At 38.4% G+C, this 26,513-nt stretch overlaps 1 protein-coding gene across 4 annotated transcripts in view; it reads right to left on the bottom strand.

The window, feature by feature from the left end:
- Positions 1-1,544: 1,544 nt before the first annotated feature.
- LOC132625214 (dammarenediol II synthase-like) overlaps positions 1,545-26,513 on the bottom strand; it is a 42,360-nt gene continuing 17,391 nt past the window's right edge. Inside the window, exons 6-17 of one of the 4 annotated variants that reach the window (XM_060340051.1) lie at positions 14,666-14,750; positions 7,435-7,601; positions 3,920-4,108; positions 3,608-3,841; positions 3,397-3,519; positions 3,202-3,300; positions 3,069-3,128; positions 2,948-2,994; positions 2,537-2,858; positions 2,355-2,435; positions 1,966-2,049; positions 1,545-1,788 (exon numbers count right to left, since the gene is read on the bottom strand). In XM_060340051.1, the coding sequence (XP_060196034.1) occupies positions 1,669-1,788; positions 1,966-2,049; positions 2,355-2,435; positions 2,537-2,858; positions 2,948-2,994; positions 3,069-3,128; positions 3,202-3,300; positions 3,397-3,519; positions 3,608-3,841; positions 3,920-4,108; positions 7,435-7,601; positions 14,666-14,750 (1,611 nt within the window). In that variant the 3' untranslated portion in view covers positions 1,545-1,668. Of the gene's footprint in view, positions 1,789-1,965; positions 2,054-2,354; positions 2,436-2,536; positions 2,859-2,947; positions 2,995-3,068; positions 3,129-3,201; positions 3,301-3,396; positions 3,520-3,607; positions 3,842-3,919; positions 4,109-7,434; positions 7,602-14,665; positions 14,751-26,513 lie in introns of all 4 variants that reach the window. The other 3 variants (XR_009576697.1, XM_060340053.1, XM_060340052.1) reach the window with 3 other exon arrangements.

The following is a 26,513-nucleotide window of genomic DNA, read 5'->3' on the forward strand; positions in this document are numbered from 1 at the left end:
AAGATATTGTGGAATGTGATTTGTTATGGATTAATTGAAGTTGATTAAGAATTTATACGAATGATCTGAAATCATATCTGTAACGGAATAAAGCGATTGAAATTCGAAAATGAATTACCTTCTAGTTTTATTTAGTTTATTTTATTTTGACAAATAGTCACTAATAGTTCGATGCTAATATTTAGGGCCTATTTGGACACGATTTGAAATCAGGTTGATTTGACATTAAAATTTTGTTTTGACATGCAATTTCTTATGTTATATTGTTCTCATAAACATGAAAAATCCACAATTTGTAAAAACTCTCAAAATTTCCCTAACTCTTCTACAATCTTACCAAATGAGCAAATCATAGTTCATAAATAGGTATTCTAATATCCTAAGGCGACACATTAATAAATCGCATATCTTCGTGTTCCTTTTATAAATACATGTTTGCAGTTACGTGCTACTAAAAACTTTCAAATACATATAATTCTACAAAGCCCCACGGGGTCCAAAAAATCAACAATAGTAGTAACTAGCTATTTTTTAAGATTATCCTTCCACATGGTGTGCTCAATTTCTTCACATCGAGTATGTTTTTTTTTTTTTAATAAACAAACTTTAAAATGATGGATCTTTTTTAATAAAATATAAATTTATGGGTCAAATTTTACATTTAAAAAAAATTAAAATCACAACTTGAAATTTAAAATCCTACTTTTTGGAGAATTTAGAATTTGAAATTGAAGTTGAAGTTTTGTGCAGATTTCATAAACAAATGTTGATTTCAAATCAAAACTTGAAAGTAGAATCCCAAATCCTATGGCCGAACCCCTACTTAACCACATGTAATTTTGTTTGCAGTCTGGCAAAAAATGTACCTTTTGAACAAGACACTTAGATCTAGAAGAGGTGTGTTGCTGCAAAATATGCAGAGAGTTGTGAAGTTGATCATAGAAGAATGTGAATGCAATTCAATTGTTAAACATTTTGTGAATAACTTTTTCATGATTTAAGTGATCGTTTGGTAGCTGGTTAGGGTTATGCAGGTATTAGTAATACAAAGATTAGTAACAAAGGAATCAATGTATTATTTTATGCATTATGCAGGGATTAGATATAAAGGGTTTAGTTATTCATGTACTAATTATTCCATCTTCTATCCTGCATAAAATAATGTATAGATTTACTCAGAATTTATACATTTATTAGTTATGCGGTTTTTAAATTGCAAACCCAACACTGTATTAGGTGCGTTGAATTTTATACATAGCAAAAGAATACTGAATACTTATGCAAGATTTAATACATGAGTAACTTAACTCATCACCAGGTACCAAACGATCCCCAAGTGCCTAAATCAGGCTATGTATGTCTTAGATGCACTTAGTGGGAGGAAAGTCCGTCTGGAAGGTATGGGATTCAATTCCGCTGTGAACGGTTGCATGAAAGAAAGAGGAGACTTTTCCACAAGCACGCGGATGCTCTTTATATGTTTTCAAGAGGTTGTTTATACATGTAAAAGCTTGTATCAATAGATTGTTTTTAGCACGGAGAGGAGATTAGAAAATATGTTGAAATTATATAGTTGCGTAGTATTTATTACATTTCAACGCACACTTAACAAAGCAAGGGAAATCGTTACTTCTTGGCAGAAAAAAGTTTTGGCGGCTCTAAAATTAATTAGAGGCATTGGGACTGCCAAACGCGTCGGCGATATTCTGCCAGTGCCCACAACGGGAAATAGCTCCTATACATGGCATAGTGAAGCATACAATTCTTCAAGTAGACTCCAGTAATATCCTGCAATAATGAGGAAGTTATAATTAGAAGAAAATTAGAAAGGCTGCATTCTCTAGTATGTTATTGAATTTAGACTAATGTTTAATTTTTCTATTTATTGTTTCCTTCCTTTTCGTCTTTTTTTTTTTTTTTTTTTTTTTTTTTGTGTGTGTGTGTGTGTGGAGAGAATATAGAGACCTGTTGTGGAAAATCTCCATCATCCATTTGTCCATTAATCAATAACTTTGCTGCTCTGTGTAAAGGCGTCGAATCCCTCTCAGCCTAGCTAACGAGAGGCGGAAACAGTGTTGTTAGTTGAAGGATCTTAAACATAACAATTATTATATGTTAGTTCACCTCCTAAGCATGTTCCAAATGAATGAAAAAAGATCGGCATAAGACCAGCAACCCCCTTTCGGCGAAAAATTACACAGTATATACAAGGTGAAAATTATTTTTTTATGTATATATAGTCGACATTGAACCCCCTTGACTTTTTCGTTTGTCAGCTTCTTTATATTTGAACCCCTTTATTTAAATCCTGGCTCCGCCACTGCATATGACCAGCACATCAAACTAATACTAACCTGTCCAGCATACATGAGACCAAGCATAGCCCAGGAAGTCTGTACCAAATTTGTTCGGTTCCCTTCAAGTGGTGTGTATTTCTGTTGCAAAACATATATGTGAAAATCGAACACAAATATATGATTGTATTGTCATTTATCATGGAAAGTTGTGCTATTCATTTAGAAGTAAATTTTGTTACCATTGTAGGGCAAGATTTTAGGCTCTCACCCCAGCCACCCTCTTCATTTTGTGTTGATAGGTAGAAGTTAACAGCTTTACGAACAGCTTCACTATTTTCATAGGTCTTCCCAGCAGCCGCTAAACCTACTAGGACACAGGATGTACCATATAGGAAGCAAATTCCCCAGTAACCATACCATGAACCATCTGGCTTCTGCCTTTGTTCAAGAAATTTAATTGCCTTTGCCACAGACACTTCAATTTCTTCCTCTCTGTACCTTGGATACAGTCGTTTGAATGCTAAAAAAGCCCTGATTATAGCAGCAGTGTTTTCCTGATGCCTGAAGAGTTATTGTACTTTAATTCTAAAGATTGAGGATATGATTGTTTTCTGGTTGAAATCAGAGGAATCATGCATGCTTTTACTTACTCTTGCTCAACGACAATGTCAGCAAAAAGTTCTGAAGGATTCAATACCTGGAAAAAGAAAACTGTAATGTTACATTGTTTATCTTGTTAATGTTTTTTGATTATGTGTTGAGAAATATTACTTGCAGATAGGGCTGTGGAATTGGAGGCTCCCAAATAGAAAAACCTCCACTCTCGAGACTCTGGTGGAAAGAAAAGACAAACATCAGCAACCTTAATTTTTACAAGTTCACTTTTTCAGGAAAGCTATCTCACCTGTAGATAAAGGCACACGTCAACAGCCTCATATAAACGCTGAACATCGACTTTCTCTCCAACTATTTCAGGTGGCATTTGACCAAGCAACAGCAGACACTAAAAGAGTGAAGTTGACAAAGGTAATTCAAAACAAGTTTCCATCTTTTCCAATTTTCTGTTCAAGTATAAATAATAAATATAAGATTTGATTACCTGAAGACCTTCAGCAGTACAATCTGAGACAACCCAACCATGATCTTGGTCTGCAAAAGTCCATGATCCTTTAGTGAAATGTCTATACATGGCTTTGAAATCTCCCTTTGGATTCTCTTTCACCTGTTGAAGCAATCTGTTAAATATAAATTAACCATAGAGCTAGTATGAAAGATTTTGAGATAGTGAAGCAAGAAAGAAGGAAACAAACCTGTGATTCTTTTATAAAGAAATGCGCTTTCTTTAGACAATCCCCATATTCCTCCACCATTCCAGTTGCCATAATTGCTCGAGTGGCAAGAGAACAATCCCACAATTGACTTCCAAAGCCGTGCATCGTCATTCCATCTTCAGCAAGCCATAGATAATCGGGAACTCTAGCGAGGTGATACTTGAACTCCTCACACTTAGGATCATGAGCCCACCAACACATCATTTGCAAACTCTACAACCATTTGCCTATATTATTTATTTAGGTAGAAATATGATAATAAAACATGTTTCCTGTACCAGTACTTCTAACCTTCTCAACGCAGCCAATGGTCATATATCTGGTCTCTTCTGCGCCATAGCGCATGTATTTGATTGCTTTTCTCAAAGCTTTTTCCCTTATTTTCGTGAAAGGCCAGCATCTCATAATTGGCTCGCTGCAATATTCCAAAGTATTCCAAAGGAGATCTTGGATGAAGGTGTGAGGGTAGTAAATATCCTCCTACATTAGTGTTTATATGGAGCTTATTAGTCTAATCTAATGAGACAGTGAAGGAGAGTTCCCTCCCGGATCAGAAGTTTTGACAACTTAGTTCAATATGGGTGCTTTTTATGTTTGAATATTTCACCATCATTCTAATTAATCTTATTTTACACCGCTTTGTGGCACTCGAGTTTACTTTTTGCAATTAGCCTGCAACTATTATTGTCACACATTGCTATTCATGACTATTACCAAACATCACGTGCACCTTCCTACTATCAAAGGTTTCTAACCTTTTGCCCCATTACATTGAAAACATGTTATGTCACACCAACGTAGCATTTATATCAGAAAAGGATAACATTGAGAGGTTTAGATTTGCATTTTTCCTTTTTAATCTTGACACCTTTAAGTACATTCATATAGCAGGGCGTAGGTAATTATTCCAACCAGAAGTGTTTTACATGGGGCCATATAATCAGAGGTGGATCTAGAATTTAAAGGTGCCGGGTATCATAATTGTTTTCAATGTGCATCTTGTTAGGAACGTGTTGGGTCGGGTCCGTCTCTTTTTAATTTATTCGGGTCAACTTAATAGGCCTTTTTTTATTTGCAAATATGAAAATTACATCTCAAAAATCAAGAAACGAACATAATTAGCATCTTAAACAAGGGATCACACCCATTAAAAATAAGGTAAAATCAACATTTTCACTAAGGGACTTGCATCTTTTATGAATATTAAAAAATGAACTTGCACAAGTAAAATAACATCTTCAATAAGGGAAATTACTCCAATCAAAAAAAGGAAAATAATAGAAAAACTCTTCAATAAGTAATTACACCCTATAAGTAAATATAGAATTAGATAAACTACAAGTTCTCAAAAATAAATCTTAAGTTTGATATTTTTTCTAAGCAATGCTTGTGAAATTTCCATCACAATTTAAGTATAAAGTGATTTAAATTGAATTTAACAATGATAGAATAGCACAATTTGTATAATACACTCTCTCCGACCATTTTTATTGTCCACTATACTAAAAATATATGTCCACTTTTACTTGTAAGTTACATAATTTGAAAAACCAAGACATAATTTACCATTCTATACCTATTTTACCCTTATTATTAAGTACTCCAATTCATTTCTCATTTTATTTATTGCTTATCAAGAGTATCCCAAGTTAAATATGGACAAGTAAACGGACGGAGGGAGTAATAAACAAAAGAAATTATAAAAAAATAAAAATAAATTGAATTTTGATCTCAATCCAAAATTCCCATTGAAATCCAAGTTTTTCGATTTAAATACTCACATATTTGACATTAAGAAAAATGCTTAATTTAAGAAATTTTGAAGTTTCTATTTGTGTATTCTCACTAGAGATCACAGATAAAATAATAGAATAGAGGAAAGACAATATAAATAATAAAAAGATAAATAAAAAAAATTGGGAGAGCCGAAAAGGGAATTATTGGTACAAAGAAACTAAAAAAGCACAAGAAAAATGAGAGTCGGAAATGTTCTGGATAGAATCAAACTTGTGTCTACCAGCCATGTCACCTTTGTCTAATTTGCGACGGGGGTGACAGGATTAAATATTTAACCTAGTTTAAGCAAATTGCAACATAGGTATATAAAAATTTATCAATCTAGGGGGCGTCTTGCCACCCCCACCCTAAGGGGTGGATCCTCCCCTGCATATAATCATTCAGAAGCTTCATATGAAAATTAAAGATATGTCATCATGTGATGCCAGGACAGGGTGGACTGATGTGTTGGGCTAAAACGGCTTAAAGATACTCTTAACATGTCATATTGTCCACTTTGAACCAAGCCCACACGGTTTTCTCCAAAAGGCCTCACATTATTAAGAGTACTCAACACCTTATAAGTAACTCCTTTTTTTCAGCTACCAATGTGGTACTTTGTTTGCACACCCAACAACCTCCCCCCTCGAACTAAGTTCCATATAACTCATCACGGGTTAGAGATTTAACGTGTCTTTGTGCCACCCATATCGTCAAAGTATTTATGGTAACCAAAGCCCAAGGTTGTGTATGCATCTTCAAAGCTATGGGTAAATATCGTAAACCAGCCCATAGACTGGCAAAGGCACTAAGCCGAGCCCACGCCACACTCCGCCATCGCCATACTCATCCCGCCAAACCATTGGCTCTGATACCAATTGCTAGGCTAAAACGGCCCAAAGATACTCTTAGCATAATGTGATATTGTCCGCTTTGTGCCAAGCCGCACAGTTTTCTCCAAAAGGTCTCACATCATTAAGAGCATCCAACACCTTATAAGTAGCTCCTTTTTGTTTTCAGCTACCAATATGGTAACATAATGAGGGCACACAAGTCAATGAGAATGATTGGTTGGTTTTGGGCGCCAAGTTTCTAAATAATGAGTGCATATGACACCTTAGGCAAATCGAACGTCAAAAAGAGAAGAAATTTAACTGTCATAAGAGCAAGTACAACTTCACATGATACGTGATCTTTCGAGCTTAATGTGGATAAGTCTGTGAGTTCTATTGGGTTAAAGCAGAGAAAGTGTGGCATGGATTTTAGTTGTTACAAATATGGTATTAAATCCGGACTCCCACAGTTTGATGATGAGACAAACCTTATCAAGGACGATGAGTCTTTAAGGGATGGTGTATATGGCTCCCATAACAAAAGGGGGTTGACGAGCTAGGGCGAGTCAACGAGGATGATGAGACAAACCTCTCAGGACGTTGATTCCTAAAGGATGGGGGTGTATGTGACCCTCATAGTGGAGGGTGGCCGATGAGGGTGAGTTAAGGTGTGAAAGATTGACAAATTTCTAAGCTAAACCTTCCAAAGAATACATGACATCTTAGGCAAATTTCACATAAGAAAAGGAGATAAAAGTGAAGTGCTATATAAGACAACACAAGTTCACATACTAGTGCTTTTTGGGCTCGATGTCCGTAGCCTAAATGACAAATCCGTAAATTTTGTGGGGAAAGTACGAAAATAACCAATTTTGATAACACTATTAAAGTTATGCCATAAGTTTACAGGTTTTTGCATGTCTACCCACTCTCATGTCTGAAGTTAATCAAAGCCTATAAATGCAACTTTAGGCACATGAAAATTAAATAGTTTTATCTGAGCCTAATTTCAAAACCGCATGTCTGAAGTTATTCCGAAATGGATAAACATGCAAATTTTTATAAAGACTGGGTACATGTTAAATAGTTGTGTCTCAAATAATATTCCTGATTTTAAAATTTACTTTTTGCCAATTAGTGGAATCCATCCCAATCTATTATACTTGATGGAATTAAATTTCTTAAAAAACTACTTACCGCACAACAGTCCATGCGAGCTTTATTCCACTCGATCTGATCATACGGTTTGACATGAATTTCGTTTCGTATGGAGAGAACAAGATCAGTGATGGGTCCATGGTATTTTCTGCCATACAAGTATGACATAGGCATGTACGTTGTCCGGCAATAACACCACATTTTTGCTGTAAATTATACGAGCTCGAATCAGTCAGCAATCCACGGCTAGGAGCCAAGGACAAAGAATAATCACATGACTAAAATTGAAAAACGAACCAACCTTATTAATTTTTAAAAAATATTTTACCATGTTTACTAGCACGTGGACGAAAAATCTTGAATTTAACAATGTCAAAGTTTGAGCAGAAAGTTACGTAACAACATCAACAACATACCCAGTTAAATTCCACAATGTGGGGTCTGGGGAGAGTAAAATGTACGCAGATCTTACCTCTACCTCGGAAGGTAGAGAGACTGTTTCCGAAAGACTCTCAGCTCAAGGGAAAACATGAAGAAAAAAAAAAGGTCAAATATGGACAAGCTGTTCAAAGCAATATGAAAATGAAACTAACGAAAGCAAAAAAAAAAAAAAAAAGGCCTGATAAAACAGTTTGAAAGAAAAGAGTAGTAGTTACCACAGATAAATAAGATAAAAGCCCTGATAAAGCAGTTTGAAAGAAAAGAGCAATAGCTATCACGGATAAATAAGATAATCGAAATACAAGAAACAATAGATAGTAGTAGCAGGTAGGGGTGTCAATGGTACGGTTCGGGCGGTTATTTTATAAAATTTATACTGTACCAATTTTTCGGTTATTTGATTTTGTAGAATCAAAATTAGACTTTTTGAAACCGTCCCATCATCTTCATTTCTCTTCGGTATCGGTACGGTTCGGTTAATTTTTGGGTTTTTTAGAAAAAGCACATCATGCTATAATCACTAGTAAAAGTTAAAGATACGATATTATGCATACTTCTATAGGATTTTGGCAAAAACTCTCTAGACATTTTTAACTATTTAAAGGGTGATGAATCAAGTAAACATGAAAGATGACCACAATAAAGATTGACCCCACTATTTTATAATATTGTATAATAATGTTAAGCAACGACAAAAAGTATAATTTAGATCGCATGAGGGGGCAAAAAACAATCAAGATGGGACTCAAGAACGGAGTCTACTAAGATTTAGTATCCAGTAAGATAAATTTAAAATCATACGAGAAGAAATATATCTAATACTTTGTAGCTTTCTAACCAAGATCATTGGAATACTTTGTAGCTTACAAGCTAGTTACTACTCGAGATTCTAGAACTAATTTAATTTCAATAGGAGTAGTATAATATGTTTCAACATTGAAAATTTAGGTGTTAATTATATTGCTGGCGTGTAATCATTTTCATCATCCCGAACCAGAGGAAAAAAAATTAATATTTTATTATATTTAAATCTAATATATAGAATATATTTTACACATATAACATATAAACTTATCCAGTACGGTTCAGTTATTTTTCGGTTTATTTTTATAAAATAAAAAACCAACCTAATGATTCGGTATAGTTATAAATTTATATAAAAGCCGTCGGTTTTATTTAAAAACCCTAAAAATCGATTCGGTACGGTACAGTTCGGTCGGTTAAGTCGGTTTTTTGAAAACCATTGACACCCCTAGTAGTAGGGATCAAAATACCAATAGAAAGCTAAGAATACGACATATGTGAATGCTAAAATAACAATACAAGAAAATGAGAGTTTTGGGCTAAAATTATCCCGTATCTATGAGAGTAGGTTCATTTTGATCCCTCAAATATAACCCTGAACATATTTGATCCCTTATCTGTGGGAGTAGATTCATTTTGGTCCCTCAAATATAATGCTAAAATGGAGCACTTTTGATTTCTCTAATAGAACCCGTTTAAAAAGTAATGGTGCTAAACCCTCGTGACACTCACGTGACTCGCAAGAGGCTAAATTCATTGAACAAAATGCAAAGCAAAGCATTGGCATTTCTCTAAAAAATGCAGCTCATATAAGATATTAGCAAAGCAAATGCAACTCATATAAGATATTAGCAAAGCATTGGCATTTCTCTAAAAAATGCAACTCATATAAGATATTAGCAAAGCATTGGCATTTCTCTAAAAAATGCAGCTCATATAAGATATTAGCAAAGCAAAGCATTGGCATTTCTCTAAAAAATGCAACTCATATAGGATATTAGCAAAGCAACTCATGATATTTGGATCATATGGTTGGTAACAAACTGTTAAACGGTAATCTGGCAGCACACATGGAACCGTTCCACTTATTTTGGAAGCATGCGAATATAACGTTTTTTTTTTTGTTTGTTTAATATTAAAAAAAAATCAAAATTCTTTTTAACAACTGTTATAAATTAACTCAATTGGTGGAAATGCTCCAATTTTTTTTGAAAGCATGTGATGCAAATTTCAATATATTAGATAAGTTTCTCCCTGTTTTAAAAAATCAACTTCTTTTTCCAGCCAATTGAAGCTTTCTATAGAGAAGCTAGAGCTTTTTTCGGTGAAGTGTTTCTGTCATATGAAGTTTGGGAAAGGCGCATGAGGTTAGTATTTTTGTTCGATGGATTTACCCTCTTACAAGTCACGTGAGTGTCACATGGATTTAGCACTGTTACCTTTCAAACGGGTTCTATTAGGGAGACCAAAAGTGTTCCACTTTAGCATAGTCAAGGGATTAAATATGCTAAGCGTTATATTTGAGGGACCAAAATGAACTTACTCCCATAGATAAGGGATTAAATATGCTAAGTGTTATATTTGAGGGAACAAAATGAACCTACCCCCATAGATAAGGGACAATTTTAGCCCAAAACTCAGAATGACAGAAATAATATTGGTCCGACAAGAAAGGAAAGTACTACTAATCCTACTACTAGCCTTCTACATTAATTCTCGACTGCCACACCTTCTTATCTAGGGTCATTCCTCGATAAGTTAAAGACTAGTCATATCCTGTCTGATCACCTCTCCCAAGTACGTTTTCCGCCTTCCTCTACCTCTCTTCCAGTCCTTCATCGCCAGCCTCTCACACCTCCTCACCGGCGCATCTGTGCCTCTCTTTTGGACATGTCCGAACCATCTCAGTCTCGCCTCCTGCATCTTGTCCGTCATCGAGGTCACCCCAACCTTGTCCCGAATCTCTTCATTTCTGACCATATCTCTCCTAGTCAGTCCACACATCCATCTCAATGTCCTCATTTCTACAACTTTCATCTTCTGAACATGAGAATTCTTGACTGGTCAACACTCTGCCCCATACAGCATCATCGGTCTCACCACTACTCTATAGAACTTACCTTTAAGTCTCAGTGGCACCTTCTTGTTGCACAAGACACCAGATGCGAGCCTCCATCTCAACCACCCTACTTCAATACGATGTGTGACATCCTCGTTAATCTCCCCATTACCTTGGATTACAGCCCTAAATACTTGAAACTCTCTCTCTCTTTGGGATGACTTGTGAGTCGAGCCTCACATCCACATCAGTGTCCCTCGTCACTGCACTAAACTTGCATTCCACGTACTCTTTTTTGGTCCTACTCAACTTGAAACCTTTTGACTCCAGGGACTGTCTCCAAACCTCCAACCTGGAGTTTACCCTGTTTTGGTCTTCCAGAAAGTTACGCAAATTTTTCGGATTTAATATATACACTGATAATGTAATTTTTTATTTATACTATTAGTGCAATTTAATCGGATATAAGTAATACGGAAAGGGATTAAGCTACTATATACACTGGCAGCGTAAAATTATTTTACACAGTCAACATCTTTTAACATATTGTGACAAGTTAGTTATTATTTTTATCAGGTTAATTATATCATGCTGGAGTTTTTCAATGAATACCATATAAAGTTACCTGATAATATAATTTTTTTTAATATTGTGATGCATAGTACTGAAACTATTTGAAAAGTACATGTTATTATAGGTTAACTTAATCTAATCGTGTAAAAGCTCTATAAGCTATAGCTATACAGAACATAAAAATGTCTCTATTCATGTTGTCCCGAGATTTTTTTTACTGATGTTGTCGCAAGATTTTCTTTTTGACTGTTTCCATCTCAAAAATCAAAATATTCGAACAGCTTTAACATTGATTAACATGCTGAATTATATATGAGCCTTGCTAACTTATTACATGAAAGTGGTAGGTTAGAACGTTCTCATTATTTAATTTACTTAAATGCCCGTAAATAGGGATCTAGTAGCTCAGTTGGTTGACTACTCGAACTTTCACCTTATTAGTGAGGATTCGAATTCCCACATTGTAATCCCCTTCCCCCCATGTAATAAAAACTTAAATGCCCGTAATAATAAGTTGGCAACACATTAGGTAAATGGGTAATTTTATCCTTTTCACTCAAGAACTAAACATGCTTCATCGTCTCCCTACGTCAGGTTGCCGTCCCCTTTTCTTCTTCTTTCCTTCACACACCACCTAGCAGGGGTGGAGCTAGGAAGGGGTTAGGGGGTTCGAACCCCCTTCGACCAAAAAATTATAATGTACATACAAGGTTTAAATTATTTTTTATGTATATATATAGTAGAGGTTGAACCTCCTTGATTTTTTTCGTGTGTTTATTTCTTTCGATTTTTTAACCCCCTTAATAAAAATTCTGACTCCGCCACTACCACATAGCTAGAAGCAGTAAGTGATTGAGGCAAATAATAATTGGACCCTAAATTCAAACAATTTAGTTTGATTTTAGCTTTATTTGCGATAACTACAGAATTTAAGAGAATTATGGATGTCTTATAATCCATCCATCCCTAAAAGATTGTCTTAGTTTGACTTAATTATGCATTTAATGGTTTTGGTCCTTTAAGTTTCCCACAAGTTAACAAAAATGATCCCTTAATTATGATGGGTTGGTTAAAATAGTCCCTTAAGTATGCACTTAACAGTTTTGGTCCTTTAAGTTCTCCAAAAGTTAACAGGTTTAGTCTCCGACAAAATATTCATCCAACTCTGTTTGCTTGATTTGACGAGAACTATGAAAAAAAGTAAAAAAAATTAGCGAGAACTCACATTAGAGGTACACATTACTAAAAAATAGTCAAATACCTCGGGACAAAACCGGCGGATGTCAGTCAGTTATAGCGAAACAACAACAACAACATACCCAGTGAAATCCCACAATGTGAGGTCTGGGGAGGGTAAAGTGTACGCAGACCATACTCCTATCTCGGAAGACAGGGAGGCTGTTTCCGAAAGACCCTCGGCTCAAGAGAAATCACAACGAGAAAGGTTAGATAAGCACAAGCAGTTCAAAGCAGAATGCAAATGAAACTAAAGAAAACGAATAAGTCAAAATAAAGCAGTCTGAAAAAAAGGGAACAGTAGCTACCACAGATAAATAAGATAATCGAAGTACAAGAAACCACATATAGTAGCAAGAAACAAAGGCAGTCAGTTATAGAGAAAATTGAGGAAAAGCCTACAGAATTGATAATGTCAGAAAATAGTGTCTCAGAACACAAAGACCGACGGACTCTGTCAATTAAAATCGAGAGAGTCCATCTAAGTAAAATACACTAGACTCATTTTTATTGAAAATTCGATATAAAATAATACTTCCATTGTAGTGATTCTTTTAAAAAAAAAAATTGTTTCTGCGCATTTTTCCTTGAAAATAACCGACGGACGTCTGTGGGTTTTCGTAAAAAAAATAAAAAATAAAAAATAGTGTCCCTTGATTTTATCCATCGATTTTCGTCCATAGTTTTTTTCGCTTGTTTTTAGTAGTAATAAATTCTGTAGTTTCTGCTATTTCTAATTTATTTCTAAAGTCGGGTGTATTTTACTTAGCCGATGGACTCCCTCGGTTTTAATCGACAGAGTCTGTCGATCTTTGTGTTTCGAGACACTATTCTCCGACATTATCAAGTCTATTGTTTTTTCATGGGTTTTTCGTTTTTCATGGGCTTTTCCTTATAACGGACTAACATCAGTCGGTTTTGTCCCGAGTTATTTTTTAGTGATGTGTACCTTTAAATATAATTTCTCGCTAATTTTTTTTCTTCATAATTCTAATCAAATCTATCAAACAGAGTTCGATGAATATTTTGTCGGGGACTAAAAGTATTAACTTTTGGCGAACTTACAGGATCAAAATTATTAAGTGCATACTTAAGAGATTGTTTTTAATCAACTCTCATAGTTAAGGGACTATTTTTGTTAACTTGTGACAAACTTAAAGGATCACAAAGTGCAAAGCTAAGGAATTATTTTGAACTACACTTACCATTTATGTCCTTTTTCATTTTAGTTCCGTCTAGATAAGGTGGCAAATTGAGAAAGATTATTTCTTCTAAAATCTCTGTGACCATCGCAAGAATGAAGTGAGAAACGACAGTAGGATGACATCGGGAGAAGAGAAAGAAAGGAATCGAGCGTGACAAAAAGATGTCGAGTTTTTTTTATTTTTTTCTGAAATGACTAAACAGCCTTTTCTATTCTATTACTATTAGGAGTAATACGTTAAACTAAAAAATAGATATTGTTAACCTACTACCTCACTTAAACTGTATGTTAGCAAACATTTTATGTGTATGAGTCAACTTAAGAGTTATGGTTAAAAATACACCTCAATTATTACTTTTTTTTTTTTTGCGGATTTCACACCATAACTATCAAAGCATCTACTCAACTTAGGTATGTTTTAATATATAAATGGTGATAGTTCAGCTATGAAAAGGAAAAATGGTGATAGTTCAGGTAGAAAAAGAGAAAATGGTGATAGTTCAAGTTGGAAAAAGAAATAACTGATAATTATGATGTAAAACTCGCAAAAAAAGTGATAGTTTAGATGTATTTTTTACCATTATACCTTTTGTTAATGAGATCAACTAATCTTTATCCATAAAGATCACTATACTATATTGATCTAACTGAATCAATACTGTCCTAATTAATAATCCTATTATCAAGAATAATTCTAAATTAAATTTTGAAATATAGTAAATTATACAGTAGTACCTATTATGTACAATACAATATTTGTAGTAATATGGAGTTAAACTTTGCTTTGACAATTGATGACTTTCGATAACGAGAAAATGTCAAATAAATTGAGCTTGACTAGTGAAATTTGTTGTCGTCAAAACCTTTATCCAGAAAACAATATAAAACGTATCATACGTAGTTTAACAATTTATTAGTGTCATCCAATCGAAGAGAAGTTGTCATATCTTTACCTGGATGGAAAGGAAAAAATGAAGGGAAAAGCCAGAATTCTGGTGGCAAGGGATTACAGCCATCCCACTCGTACACTCCAAGCACCTGCAAAGGAAAACTATTACACAGGACAAAGCAACATTTTCCCTCCTAATACCCAAACCATGTTCCAGAAAACCGATTAAGACAATAAGATTAAAATGTCTAAATCTAAATAAACATCTCGTAACGACCCGTTTGGTCATTATAGTCTCTCCGACATTTTTGCCCATTTCCGAGCATTGATTAGCTCACTTTTGATCCGAGAGGACTGTTGACACGCTTCCCGAGGTGTCTAGACCGAATTCGGGCAACTTTGGTGAAAATATAGGCTTAAAGTGAAAAATGGTTGGCTCAAAGTTGATTTTGGGTAAACGGACCTTCTTCGAAAATCCGTCGATTTTGAGAGATCCGGATGGTCCTTTAGAACTTGTATGTGTATTTGGTTCGGTTCCCAATGCACTCAGATGCATTTCGGAACTTGGAATGGGAAATTGGGATTAAGGCATCGGAGGTTGACTCGGGCAACGAGGCCTCCGTTGGGAATTTCGAGACCACGAGCGCGTTCATAGCGTATTTTTGTGTGGGTCTGTGTGTTTGGTTTGAGAGGAGATAGCCTCAGGAATAACCCAGGATTTCGATTGAAAACTTAGAAAAATAGGGGATTCTGGTGTCTGGTACCCGCAATGGCGGCACCACTGCCGCCCCAGCGGCACCGCTGTTGCGGTGAGTTGACCGCTGGGGGGGCCATATATGTTGTTGGCCATACCGCTGTGGCGGTCTCCCCACTGCCGTGGCAGTGACGGGCAGTTATTTTTCATTAAATGTGTCTTAAATAATTCTTAAACCGTCATTATTTTCCATCTCGATATTTGAGCTTGAGGAAACTGTTCTTGGAGATAATTTGGAGAAATTTTTTGAGGTAAACCTTGCCCAATCCTTTACTCTCCCTTAATCACAATCATCTTAGATTTTCCCTTTCCCTTTAGCAATCCCTTAGAGATGGAATTTGAAGAAGGGTTTCGGTGAACTTTCCCTTAGGATCATGTATGATAAATTGATGATGGTTATGCTAAAATTTGATGAATCTAAGCTTATTAATCATGTATCTTTCACTTTTAACGTTGAATTTCGGATTTGGAGATTTAGGGTTTATACCAAATTTGGGGGTTTTGCTTGAAATCAGAATTTAGGCTAATCCTTGGGCTAAATAAAAAATTAATGGTTGGGTTATGGTCACCTAGTACTTAATTTGGTAATTTGCCTCCGAATTTTCCGTTTTGCCCTTGTGGGCCCGTTTTCCCAATTTCTAGTGTTAAAATGGACCGAATTGAAATAGTAACAATATTAGTATCATTCTTCATGAATTATAATATAGAATTCGATTATGCTTAGACTACTTTGGTTCTAAGCTTCAGTAGAAGGGCAAGGCAAATGAGTGAGTTGTTGGTGTTACGGTTCGACAGTCCAAGTAGGTTATGGCTCAACTTTGGTGGGTCTTTGTATAGCGAAGCACATATTTAGATTATGATGTCGGAGACAACATGTGAACCTTCGGGTATGAGGTCGAGTTGAATATTGTCTTAGGTTGGGCCCCGTTGTGTGTTGGGACTAGCCACCCCATTATATGTGTTTGATTGTTCTATTGTGATAGTTTGATGCCTTGAGTAGTGAGTAGTTATCAGAATCTGTGTTATTGTCTTGACTGAGATAGGATTGATATACCGTTGTTGGTATTCGAACTATGATACATCGTTAGCATACCCGTTGTTGGTACTTGTGACATTGATATACTATTGGCATACCACTGTTGGTATTGTGATATGATACATTGTTGGCGTACCCGTTGTTGGTACTTGTGATATTGATATACTATTGGCATACCACTGTTGGTATTGTGATATGATACATTGTTGACGTGCCCCATTATTGGTACTTGTGATTTGAACTTGATTGTTGATGATTGATATACGCATTGCCCGCATTCTCACACATTCATGACGCATGGACGATACCTGATGATCCGGTATCATTGATTGAGTGAACTGATATTTCGATAAACTCTTTACTTGAGTTATTGTGAAAAGACCAATGTCCAAAGATCAATTCCGGAATCGTTAATTGTATGAAATTGATATTTGATAAACTCTTTTACTTGAGTGATTGTGAGAAGGCTGACGTCCAAGGTTCAATTCCGGAATCGTTGATTGTGTGGGACGGATATTTGACAGGCTCTTTTACTTGAGTGATTGTGAGATGGCCAATGTCCGATGATCCATTCCGGCATCATTGTTGCATGGCTGATTCCGATGATATCCTAAAATCATTGTTAGGGCATGGACTCCGCGGGTCCCTCAGGGTGGTGCCGGTGAGACTCCTCCTGTAAGCAATTACCAGGGTCCCATCTATCTATTGGGCAAAGATCCGGGACGGGTGTCACTTAGACTTCGCGAGTCACGCTAGGTTTTGATACCGAGACGTCGATATTTTCGTCCGGAGTACATGTGTACACCTCATTTGCATGGCATTACATTGCATTCATTCCATCATTGCACTGCATTATATTATGACTTGATTGATATACTTGGTGATTAGAATGCTTGATGATTGGATTGTATCAGATATATTTGGACTTGACGTATTTGGGTTAAATGTTTTACATAGGCAATGACGGATACTTGGCTGTGATTATATTGTCTTATATTTGCTAGATTCCTTGCTTATCTACTTTATCTTCTGAATTGTGTTAGCTATACTTAGTCGTCCAATGATGCCTACCAGTACTGTTGTTGGTATTGACCTGCACTTGCTGCATTCTTTTATGAATGCAGAGTACCAGGTCGGATCTACTTCTGTGACCCGTGGCTGATCGACACTTCAGCTTTCTCTCGAGTTTCCAGGCTGAGCATGACGTCCGCTGACCTTGAAGACTTTCCTATCATATGTCTTATTTTTACTTCAGAGACATAGACATTATGTATTAGTATTCCAGATTGTATTATTCTTCTTAGATGCTCTTGTATTATTCAGACTAGACCTTGGGGGTGTTTATTGTCTTCCGCACTTTCTACTACTTATACATAGATATATCGTGAGACTTACGTATTTGTTCTATTCCACTATTTTAAATTCATTCTTCGTGTATTTGTTCATTGTTGGTTTAAGGTTTCGCTTTCCGAGGTGGGATGGTAAGTGCCCCCACGACCTATGAAAAATGGGTCGTGACAAGTTGGTATTAGAGCCCTAGGTCACCCGGTCTTTTAATACAAGAGCCTGTCTAGTAGAGTCTCGCGGATCGGTACGATAAGCTCCGTACTTATCTGCGGGAGGCTATAGGACATTTAGGAAATCTCACTTTCTTTCTTTCTTTCCGTCGTGCTACTTTATTCAAATTGATATGTGAAAAGATCAAATTGGTATCTGACTCTTAGCCCTCTCTCACAGATGGTGAGGACTCGAGCTACTATGGCCCGAGATCAGGTACCAGAGCCCGCAGCTACGGCTGGCACCCGAGGGCGAGTGACAGCCAGAGGGCACAGTAGTGCGAGAGTCCGCGGGGCTGCCCCAGCCAAGGGTAGCGCTCTGACGGTAGGACAGCGCATAGAGAGATCTCCGGCCCCGAGCCCGAGGATGTGGCTCCAGCTCAGACACAACATGATGTTACTTCTGATCAGTCCATGGATGATACTATAGCCAAAGTATTGCTTCATCTCGATGCCCAGCAGGCCGCCGCCGGTGTTACTACACCCGGCGGGGGTTCACAGACTAGGGTTGGGGGCAGACCCTTGAGCAGGGACCTATGCGGGTAGTACATCCTGCCGCAGCTATGGCTCCTCGCATTGATGCGATACCCGCCCTTGGTGAGGATATTAGGCCCATGGATGGCGCTGTTATGACTGCTGCTGATTAGGACCTGGTGGGGAGATTCAGAAACTTAGAGCCACCGAGGTTCTCTGGTACTTCGTCTGAGGATGCCTATGAATTCATTCTTGATATGCATGAGTTTCTGCACCGTATGGGGATAGTGGACACCCACGACGTTGATTATGTGTCCTACTAGTTTCGCAGCAACGCGAAGACGTAGTGGAGGTATTTCGTGGCGTGCAGACCTGAGGGTTCTTCTCCTTTGACTTGGACTCAGTTCTACCGGGCCTTCCTTGAGAAGTATGTGCCCCGGTCTTTGAGAGAGGCTCGTAGGGAGCAGTTTTTACACCTTGAGCAAAGGGGCATGTCCTTGGAGTCCTATGTGACCCGTTTCCTTTATTTGGCCTGTTATTCCACTCCGTTGATCCCTACTGACGCCGACAGGATCAGGCGTTTTGTTGGAGGACTAGTGGGCTCTCTACAGATTCCTTGTCTTCAGATGGAGTCTATGGGGGACTTCCTTCCATTCCATTATTGACCATGCATCTATAGTTGAGGGCGCTAAGGCCCGTGCTTTTCGTGGTGGTGACAAGAGGCCATATCAGACTAGCAGTTTTGGGGTTCTGGTACGAGGGGCGTCGATTATTTTTTTAGGACACCTCAGCCCTATTTCGATCGTCCCGTGCATTTAGCGTTACCGGCTTCCTCTAGTGAGCCTCCCAGGTAGAGAGCTCCTGAGAGTTCGTTCTCTAGACCAGTGGACAGGGTTGCCTCATCCGGGTCTTCAGCTTCCGTGTTTCAGTACTCGGCTCTTCTTACCTGTTACTCGTATGGAGAGGTGGGGCATGTTGCCAGGAGATGTCCCCGACCTAGGCGGGATTATCAGCCGCTGAGGACTTCTATATCATCCGGTGGACGAGGTGGGACTTCTCAGAGAGGCGGTGCTCAGTCAGGCCGCGGTACTTCGCATGGTTCTAGAGGTGGGTCCCAGCCAGCTAGAGGTGGTACTCAGAGTGTGAGAGCGGGATCCCAGACTGGGCGTGGTAGAGCCCATTGTTACTCATTTCCTGGTAGGCCCAAGGCAGAGGCCTCAGATGCTGTGATCTCAGGTACCATTTCTGTCCGTCATAGAGCAGCATCTGTGTTATTTGATCCTGGATCCACTTATTCTTATGTATCTGCATTTTATGCCTTTGGTTGGGATTTGCGTTGTGATAGCATAGATATACTTGTTCATGTGTCTACTCCGGTCGGAGATTCTGTTATAGTTGATCGAGTCTACCGGTCTTGTTTGGTTACTTTTATAGGGTATGACATTTGGGTAGATTTGATGATTCTTAATATAGTGGACTTTGATATTTTATTGGGTATGTCCTGACTTTCTCCTTATCATGTGATCTTGGACTGTCACGCCAAGACAGTCACCTTAGCCATACCAGGCATTCCTAGGCTTGAGTGGAGAGGAACTTATAGTCCCGCTTCGAAGAAGATCATTTCCTTCCTTCGGGCGAAGAAGTTAGTAAGTAAGGGGTGCTTAGTGTACTTGGCGCATGTTCGTGATACGACAGTTGCATCTCCACCACTTGGGTCTATCCCTATTGTGAGTGAGTTCGCGGAGGTATTTCATTCGGATTTGCTAGGTATGCCACCTGATCGCGACATTAATTTTTGTATTGACGTGGACCCGGGCACTCGTCGTATTTTCATTCCACCATATCGGATGGCACCTGCCGAGTTGAGGGAGCTTAAGGAATTATTACAGGATTTATTGAGCAAAGGGTTCATTAGATCGAGCGTCTCCCCTTGGGGTGCTCCTGTGTTATTTGTGAAGAAGAAAGATGGGACTATGAGGATGTGTATTGATTACCGCCAGTTGAACAAGGTCACTATTCGGAACAATTTCCCTATGCCTCGTATTGATGATCAGTTTGACCAACTTCAGGGTACTTCGGTGTTTTCGAAGATTGATTTACGTTCGGGCTATTACCAGTTGAAGATTAGGGCAGAGGATATTCCGAAGATAGTATTTCGGACGAGATATGGCCACTATGAGTTTTTAGTGATGTCTTTTAGGCTTACCAACGCCCCGGCTGCATTTATGACTTTGATGAATGGCATCTTTAGGCCGTTCCTTGATTCCTTTGTGATTGTGTTTATTGATGACATATTGGTGTACTCCAAGAGTAGAGAAGAGCATGAGAGCCATCTCCGTGTCGTTCTTGGGTTGTTGAAGAAACATAGCCTATTTGCGAAATTTTCTAAATGTGAGTTTTGGTTGGAGTCTGTAGCATTCTTAGGCCATGTGGTGTCTAAGGAGGGGATTATGGTTGATCCACAGAAGATTGAGGCTGTGAGGGGTTAGGCGAGGCCCACCACTGTTACTGACATTCGTAGCTTTGTGGGTCTGGCCAGTTATTACCGTCGCTTTGTGAAGGGTTTTGCTGCCATTGCTTCGTCCTTGACCAGATTGACTCAAAAGGATGTTCCCTTCCAGTGGACGGATAATTTTTAGGAGAGCTTTCAAAAGCTCAAGCTTTTTTTAACTACAGCCCCGATCCTAGCCCTACCTGTGGAAGGTAAGGATTTCGCTGTCTATTGTGATGCTTCCCGTATGGGTTTGGGCGCGGTATTGATGCGGGAGGGTAGAGTGATAGCTTATGCTTCTCGTAAGTTAAAAGTTCATGAGAAGAATTACCCTACCCATGATTTGGAGTTGTTGACCGTAGTCTTCTCTTTAAAGCTTTGGAGGCACTACTTGTATGGTGTCTACTGTGAGGTCTTTACCGATCAGCGTAGCTATGAACATGTGTTTACCCAGAGAGATCTCAATTCCAGGCAGTGCCGATGGATGGAGCTGCTGAAGGATTATGACATCTCTATTCTATATCATCCCGGGAAGGCCAATGTGGTAGCTGATGCCTTGAGTCGCAAGGCAATGAGTATAGGGAGTTTAGCTCGATTGATCATTTTCGAGCATCCGTTGGTCATGGAGGTTTAGACTCTGGCCAATAATTTCGTCCGTCTTGATACTTCAGCCCTGGGTAGGATTTTGGCCTATATAGAGGCGAGGTTATCTTTATTGGATCGGATCAGGGCTCATCAGTTTGAGGATGCACAATTGACCAAGATCCGAGATAAGGTTTCGAGAGGTGAGGCCAAAAAGGCCGTGATTGATTCTGAGGGCATTCTGAGGATTAGAGGACGCGTGCGTTCCTCGTGTTAGTGATCTGATTCAGATGATTTTATCTGAGGCCCATAGCTCTCGCTATTCCATCTATCCGGGAGCGACTAAGATGTACCATGACTTGAGACAGCACTATTGGTGGCATCGTATGAAGAGAGATATAGTTGATTTTGTGGCTAAGTGTGGAAATTGACAGCAAGTAAAGTATGAGCACTAGTGACCCAGTGGGGTGCTTCAGAGGATGCCCATTCCCGAGTGGAAGTGGGAGAGAATTACCATGGATTTTGTGACGGGTCTTCCGAAGACCCTTGGCAAGTTTGATTCTATTTGGGTGATAGTGGATCGGTTGACTAAGTCCTCTAACTTTGTTCTAGTTCAGGTTTCCTATACCGTGGAGAAGTTAGCTAAGATGTATATTTGGGATATTGTAAGATTGCACCGGATCCCTATTTCTGTTGTATCTGATCGGGGTATTATCGTCACTTCCCGATTCTGGAGGGCATTTCATGAGGAGTTGGATACCCGATTGGACTTTAGTACAACTTTCCATCCCCAGACCGATGGACAGTCCGAGCGGACCATTCAGGTGCTCGAGGACATGTTGAGAGCGTGTGTTATTGAATTTGGTGGTCATTGGGATCAGCACTTGCCCTTGGTAGAGTTTGCATACAATAACAATGATCATTCGAGTATTGGTATGGCGCCTTTTGAGGCCTTATATGGTAGGAGGTGTAGATCTCTAATTGGTTGGTTTGATGGGTTCGAGGCTAGACCTTGGAGTACGGATCTATTAAGAGAGTCCCTTGATAGAGTGAGAGTTATTCAGGCCAGGCTCCTGGCAGCTCAGAGTCAGCAAAAGATGTATACGGACCGAAAGGTCTAGGATTTGAAGTTTGCTATTGGTGACCAGGTTCTATTGAAGGTTTCACCCATGAAGAGTGTTATGGAGTTTGGTAAGAGGGGTAAGTTGAGCCCCAGGTACACTGGTCCATTTGAGATTGTGGATTATATCGGCGATGTAGCTTATGAGTTAGCATTGCCGCCAAGCTTGCGGGAGTTCATGCGGTTCATGTTTCGATGCTAAAGAAATACCATGCTGACGGTACCTACATTGTCCTTTGGGATTCGATATTGCTTGATGAGAATTTAACTTATGAGGAGGAGCCTATCGCGATCTTGGATAGGGAGGTTCGGAAGTTGAGGTCAAAGGAGATTGCTTCTGTGAAGTTGCAATGGAAGTACCGCCCGGTGGAAGAGGATACTTAGGAGACTGAGTCCGATATGTGTAGCCGATATCCCAGTTGTTCATTGATTCAGGTATTTTTCCTACTTTCCTTCTTTCTTCGCTCGAGGACAAGCGACGGTTCAATTGGTATCTGATGTAACTATCTGTTTGGTCGTTATAGTCTCTCTGGTGTTTTCGCCCGTTTTCGAGCATTGATTAGCTAAATTTTGACCCGAGGGGACCATTGACACGCTTCTCGAGGTGTCTAGATCGAATTTGGGAAAAATTGGTTGGCTCAAAGTTGACTTTTGGGTAAACGAAACCTTTTCGGAAATCCATCGATTTCGAGAGGTCCAGATTATCTTTTAGAACTTGTATGTGTATTTGGTTCGGTTCCTAATGCACTCGGATGCATTTCGGGACTTGGGATGGAAAATTGGGATTAAGGCATCGGAGGTTGACTCAGGCAACGAGGCCTCCATTGGGAATTTCGAGACCACGAGCGCGTTCGCAGCGTATTTTTGTGTGGGTCTGTGTGTTTGGTTTGAGAGCAGATTGTTATACCTCGGAAAAATTTTCATTGATGCACAGTGAATAGACTAACGAAGAGCACGAAGTATATGGTATTTCAATAAGTAAGGAATGACATTTGATGATTCTAAATGAGATTTCGAAGATATTCGAGGTAATAGAAGAAAGTTTGCCAAGAAAGGCAAGGCATACGTTATGTATCAGAAAGGATTTATGAGTAATGAATTAATGATGACGTGATGATGTTTTGGAGAAGAGCTATAACGTCCCTTATATTGTTAATGAGGTGTTAAACAAGTGTTAAGAAGGTTCCATAAGGATTTGAGATCAAATGAGTCGACGAGAACGAAATCGGAATAGCTGGGCATTATACGGCCCAACATACTGGCTGTATAAATTATACTGGCCGTATGTTAGGCCGTATATTTAGCCCAGATTGGCAGCCTTCACTGGACCAAACATACGGCCAGACATACGGCCCGTATAAAAGATATGGACCGTATGTTGGTCCGTATGTTTGTGTCGGGATAGATTTTAAGTAGATATAAGGAGGACCAAGTTCATTATTTTCATTTCCCCTTCACTCCCCTTCTCTCTAGAACACTCTCCACACTTCTTCTACAAGAATCCAAAAGAAATTAAGGATCAACTTCATCAAACCAAGGAAATCAAGTGTAAGAAACACATTAAAGTTCATCCAAGTCAAGAAATTTCATTGGAGGTGAACTAGGGTTTTGGCTCAAGAGAAGTATTTCCACCCAAGGCTTATTCCTACACCATCTAAGGTAAGTTTTATGGTATTTCTATGTTGTTTAAGGTATTGAAAATTTGCAACACTTGGATTGTAGAGGGATATAGAAAATGGGTCTTGAATGTGAGAATAGTGATATTGGTGAGTAGTAGCTTGGGTTGAGTAATGATTCTTGATATATTGTGATTATGATTATGCTATAAATGATATTAAGGACATGGGATAAGAATAAAATGTGAGTAAATGTAATAGTAAACTATGACCATGATTATGGAGGAATTGAAGTAAAAATTGTGAAATGTGGATAATGTAGAGTAAACAAAGATTGTTGGTTATGATATTGTGAATGTTATTACAGATGTTTGGGAGTTGATATGTGATGTGAGGAAAGTCGTATAAACAAAAGAAATGCTTCCCAATTTTCCCTAGCTTTAGTAAGCACGTTCATATAATCGATTAGCTAATGTTAATGCGAATTCTCTTGAAGGTAGAAACGTGAGCATTGAAGGAGAACAATCAAGCGATGGAATTGTTAAACGAAAAAGGTATGTAAGGATAGTCCCTTCTTTCTAAGGCATGACTCCTATGGCATGAATCCTCCTATCTTTCCATGATTTTCCTACATAACGAAACTTATGAGTCTACGATGATAAAGAGCTTCATACCAGATAAAGAAGAGAGATACATTAAGAGCATAACAATACTGATGATGAATCTAGGTCTAGAAGTCCTAAAGCTTATGATATGGCATTCCTACGAAGCTAATTATCCTTATATGATTCCTATGATATTATTTTCCCTACCTCTCCATGACTTTCTTACATTCCGGTAACTATGAGTCAGCGTTGATAAAGAGCTTCTCATGAGATAAAGATGAGAAATATGTCATGAATACGATGAGTAAGTATAAAGAATCTTAAAGTGAGATACGATGTCCATGAGGTTAATGATCCTAAGTATAGTTCCATTGATGCTTTTCCTTGTGGACACTCACCTTAAAATGTTAGTCCCTTCAAGGTGAGGTCTGATGATTATGATCACTCCATAACGTAGTTGGGGGTTCACGACCTCATGTCACTCCGACGTAGCCATGGTTACCTTTAAGTTTTAACGTATGTTTAATGATGAATGTATGATGATGCTAGGTTTATGATAAGGTTATGATATGCCTATAATATGTATGATAATGATAAGTTTATGTTGACGATAATGATGACGACAATAATAGTGATAATGATAATGATGACGATGATAATAGTGATAACGATAATGATGACGACGATAATGGTGATGATGAAAATGATGACGATGATAATAGTGATGACGCTAAAGATGTTTATAGGCTTTTATGTGTATGTGCCTATGTATGGCTATTATGAAACCCCGAGCTTATATGGCCGAGTAGAATATATATATATATATATATATATATATATATATAATGCGCGCGCACCACTGCAGTTGGGTGCGGACAACACTGTGCCTTGGTAGGGCCAGGTACGGATAACACTGAGCCTTGGTAGGGCCAGGAACGGCCAACACTGAGCCTTGGTAGGGCCAGGTACGGACAACACTGAGCCTTGGTAGGTCCAGGTATGCATAACACCAAGCTTTATTATAGCTGGGTACGTAAGACACCGAACCTATATGGTCGGTTATGATATTACTATGTATTCAAATGTATGAAAAGCCCGGAGGACATGTATGTGATATTGTCGAGCCACTACGTGGCCAAATACGGATAATGTTTAATGTGTATGAGCAAATACGGTACTATGATATATATGATACGATGATGTATGCGCTATGATGATACATGCACTATGATTATATATGATATAGGCATGAAATGTATTCGCCCTTAAAAGTTACGCAGGTTATATCTTCATCTTATGTCTTATGATTTCTCTATTATGTTCATTCCATTCATGCCTTGCATACTCGGTACAATGTTCGTACTGACATCCGTTTTCTTTGGACGCTGTGTTCATGCCCACAGGTAGACAGGGAGGCGACCCAGATTTATAGAAGCCGATAAGCAGACTTTTGAGAGCACTCCATTATTCCGGAGGTGCCATTGATTTACTATTTTGTGTACGTATATGTTTTGGGCACGACGGGGTCCTATCCCGTCCATATGTCTAGTACTCTAGTAGAGGCTCGTAGATACGTATGTGGGGGTAGTATGGTCTCACGATTCCCTCATTGTATATGTATATAGTATTTTGATAGCCGGAAGGCTTGTGTATATAAAGGTAAATATGTTTCAAAATG

The sequence above is a fragment of the Lycium barbarum genome, chromosome 12, assembly GCF_019175385.1.
Source record: "Lycium barbarum isolate Lr01 chromosome 12, ASM1917538v2, whole genome shotgun sequence".
NCBI lineage: Eukaryota > Viridiplantae > Streptophyta > Magnoliopsida > Solanales > Solanaceae > Lycium > Lycium barbarum.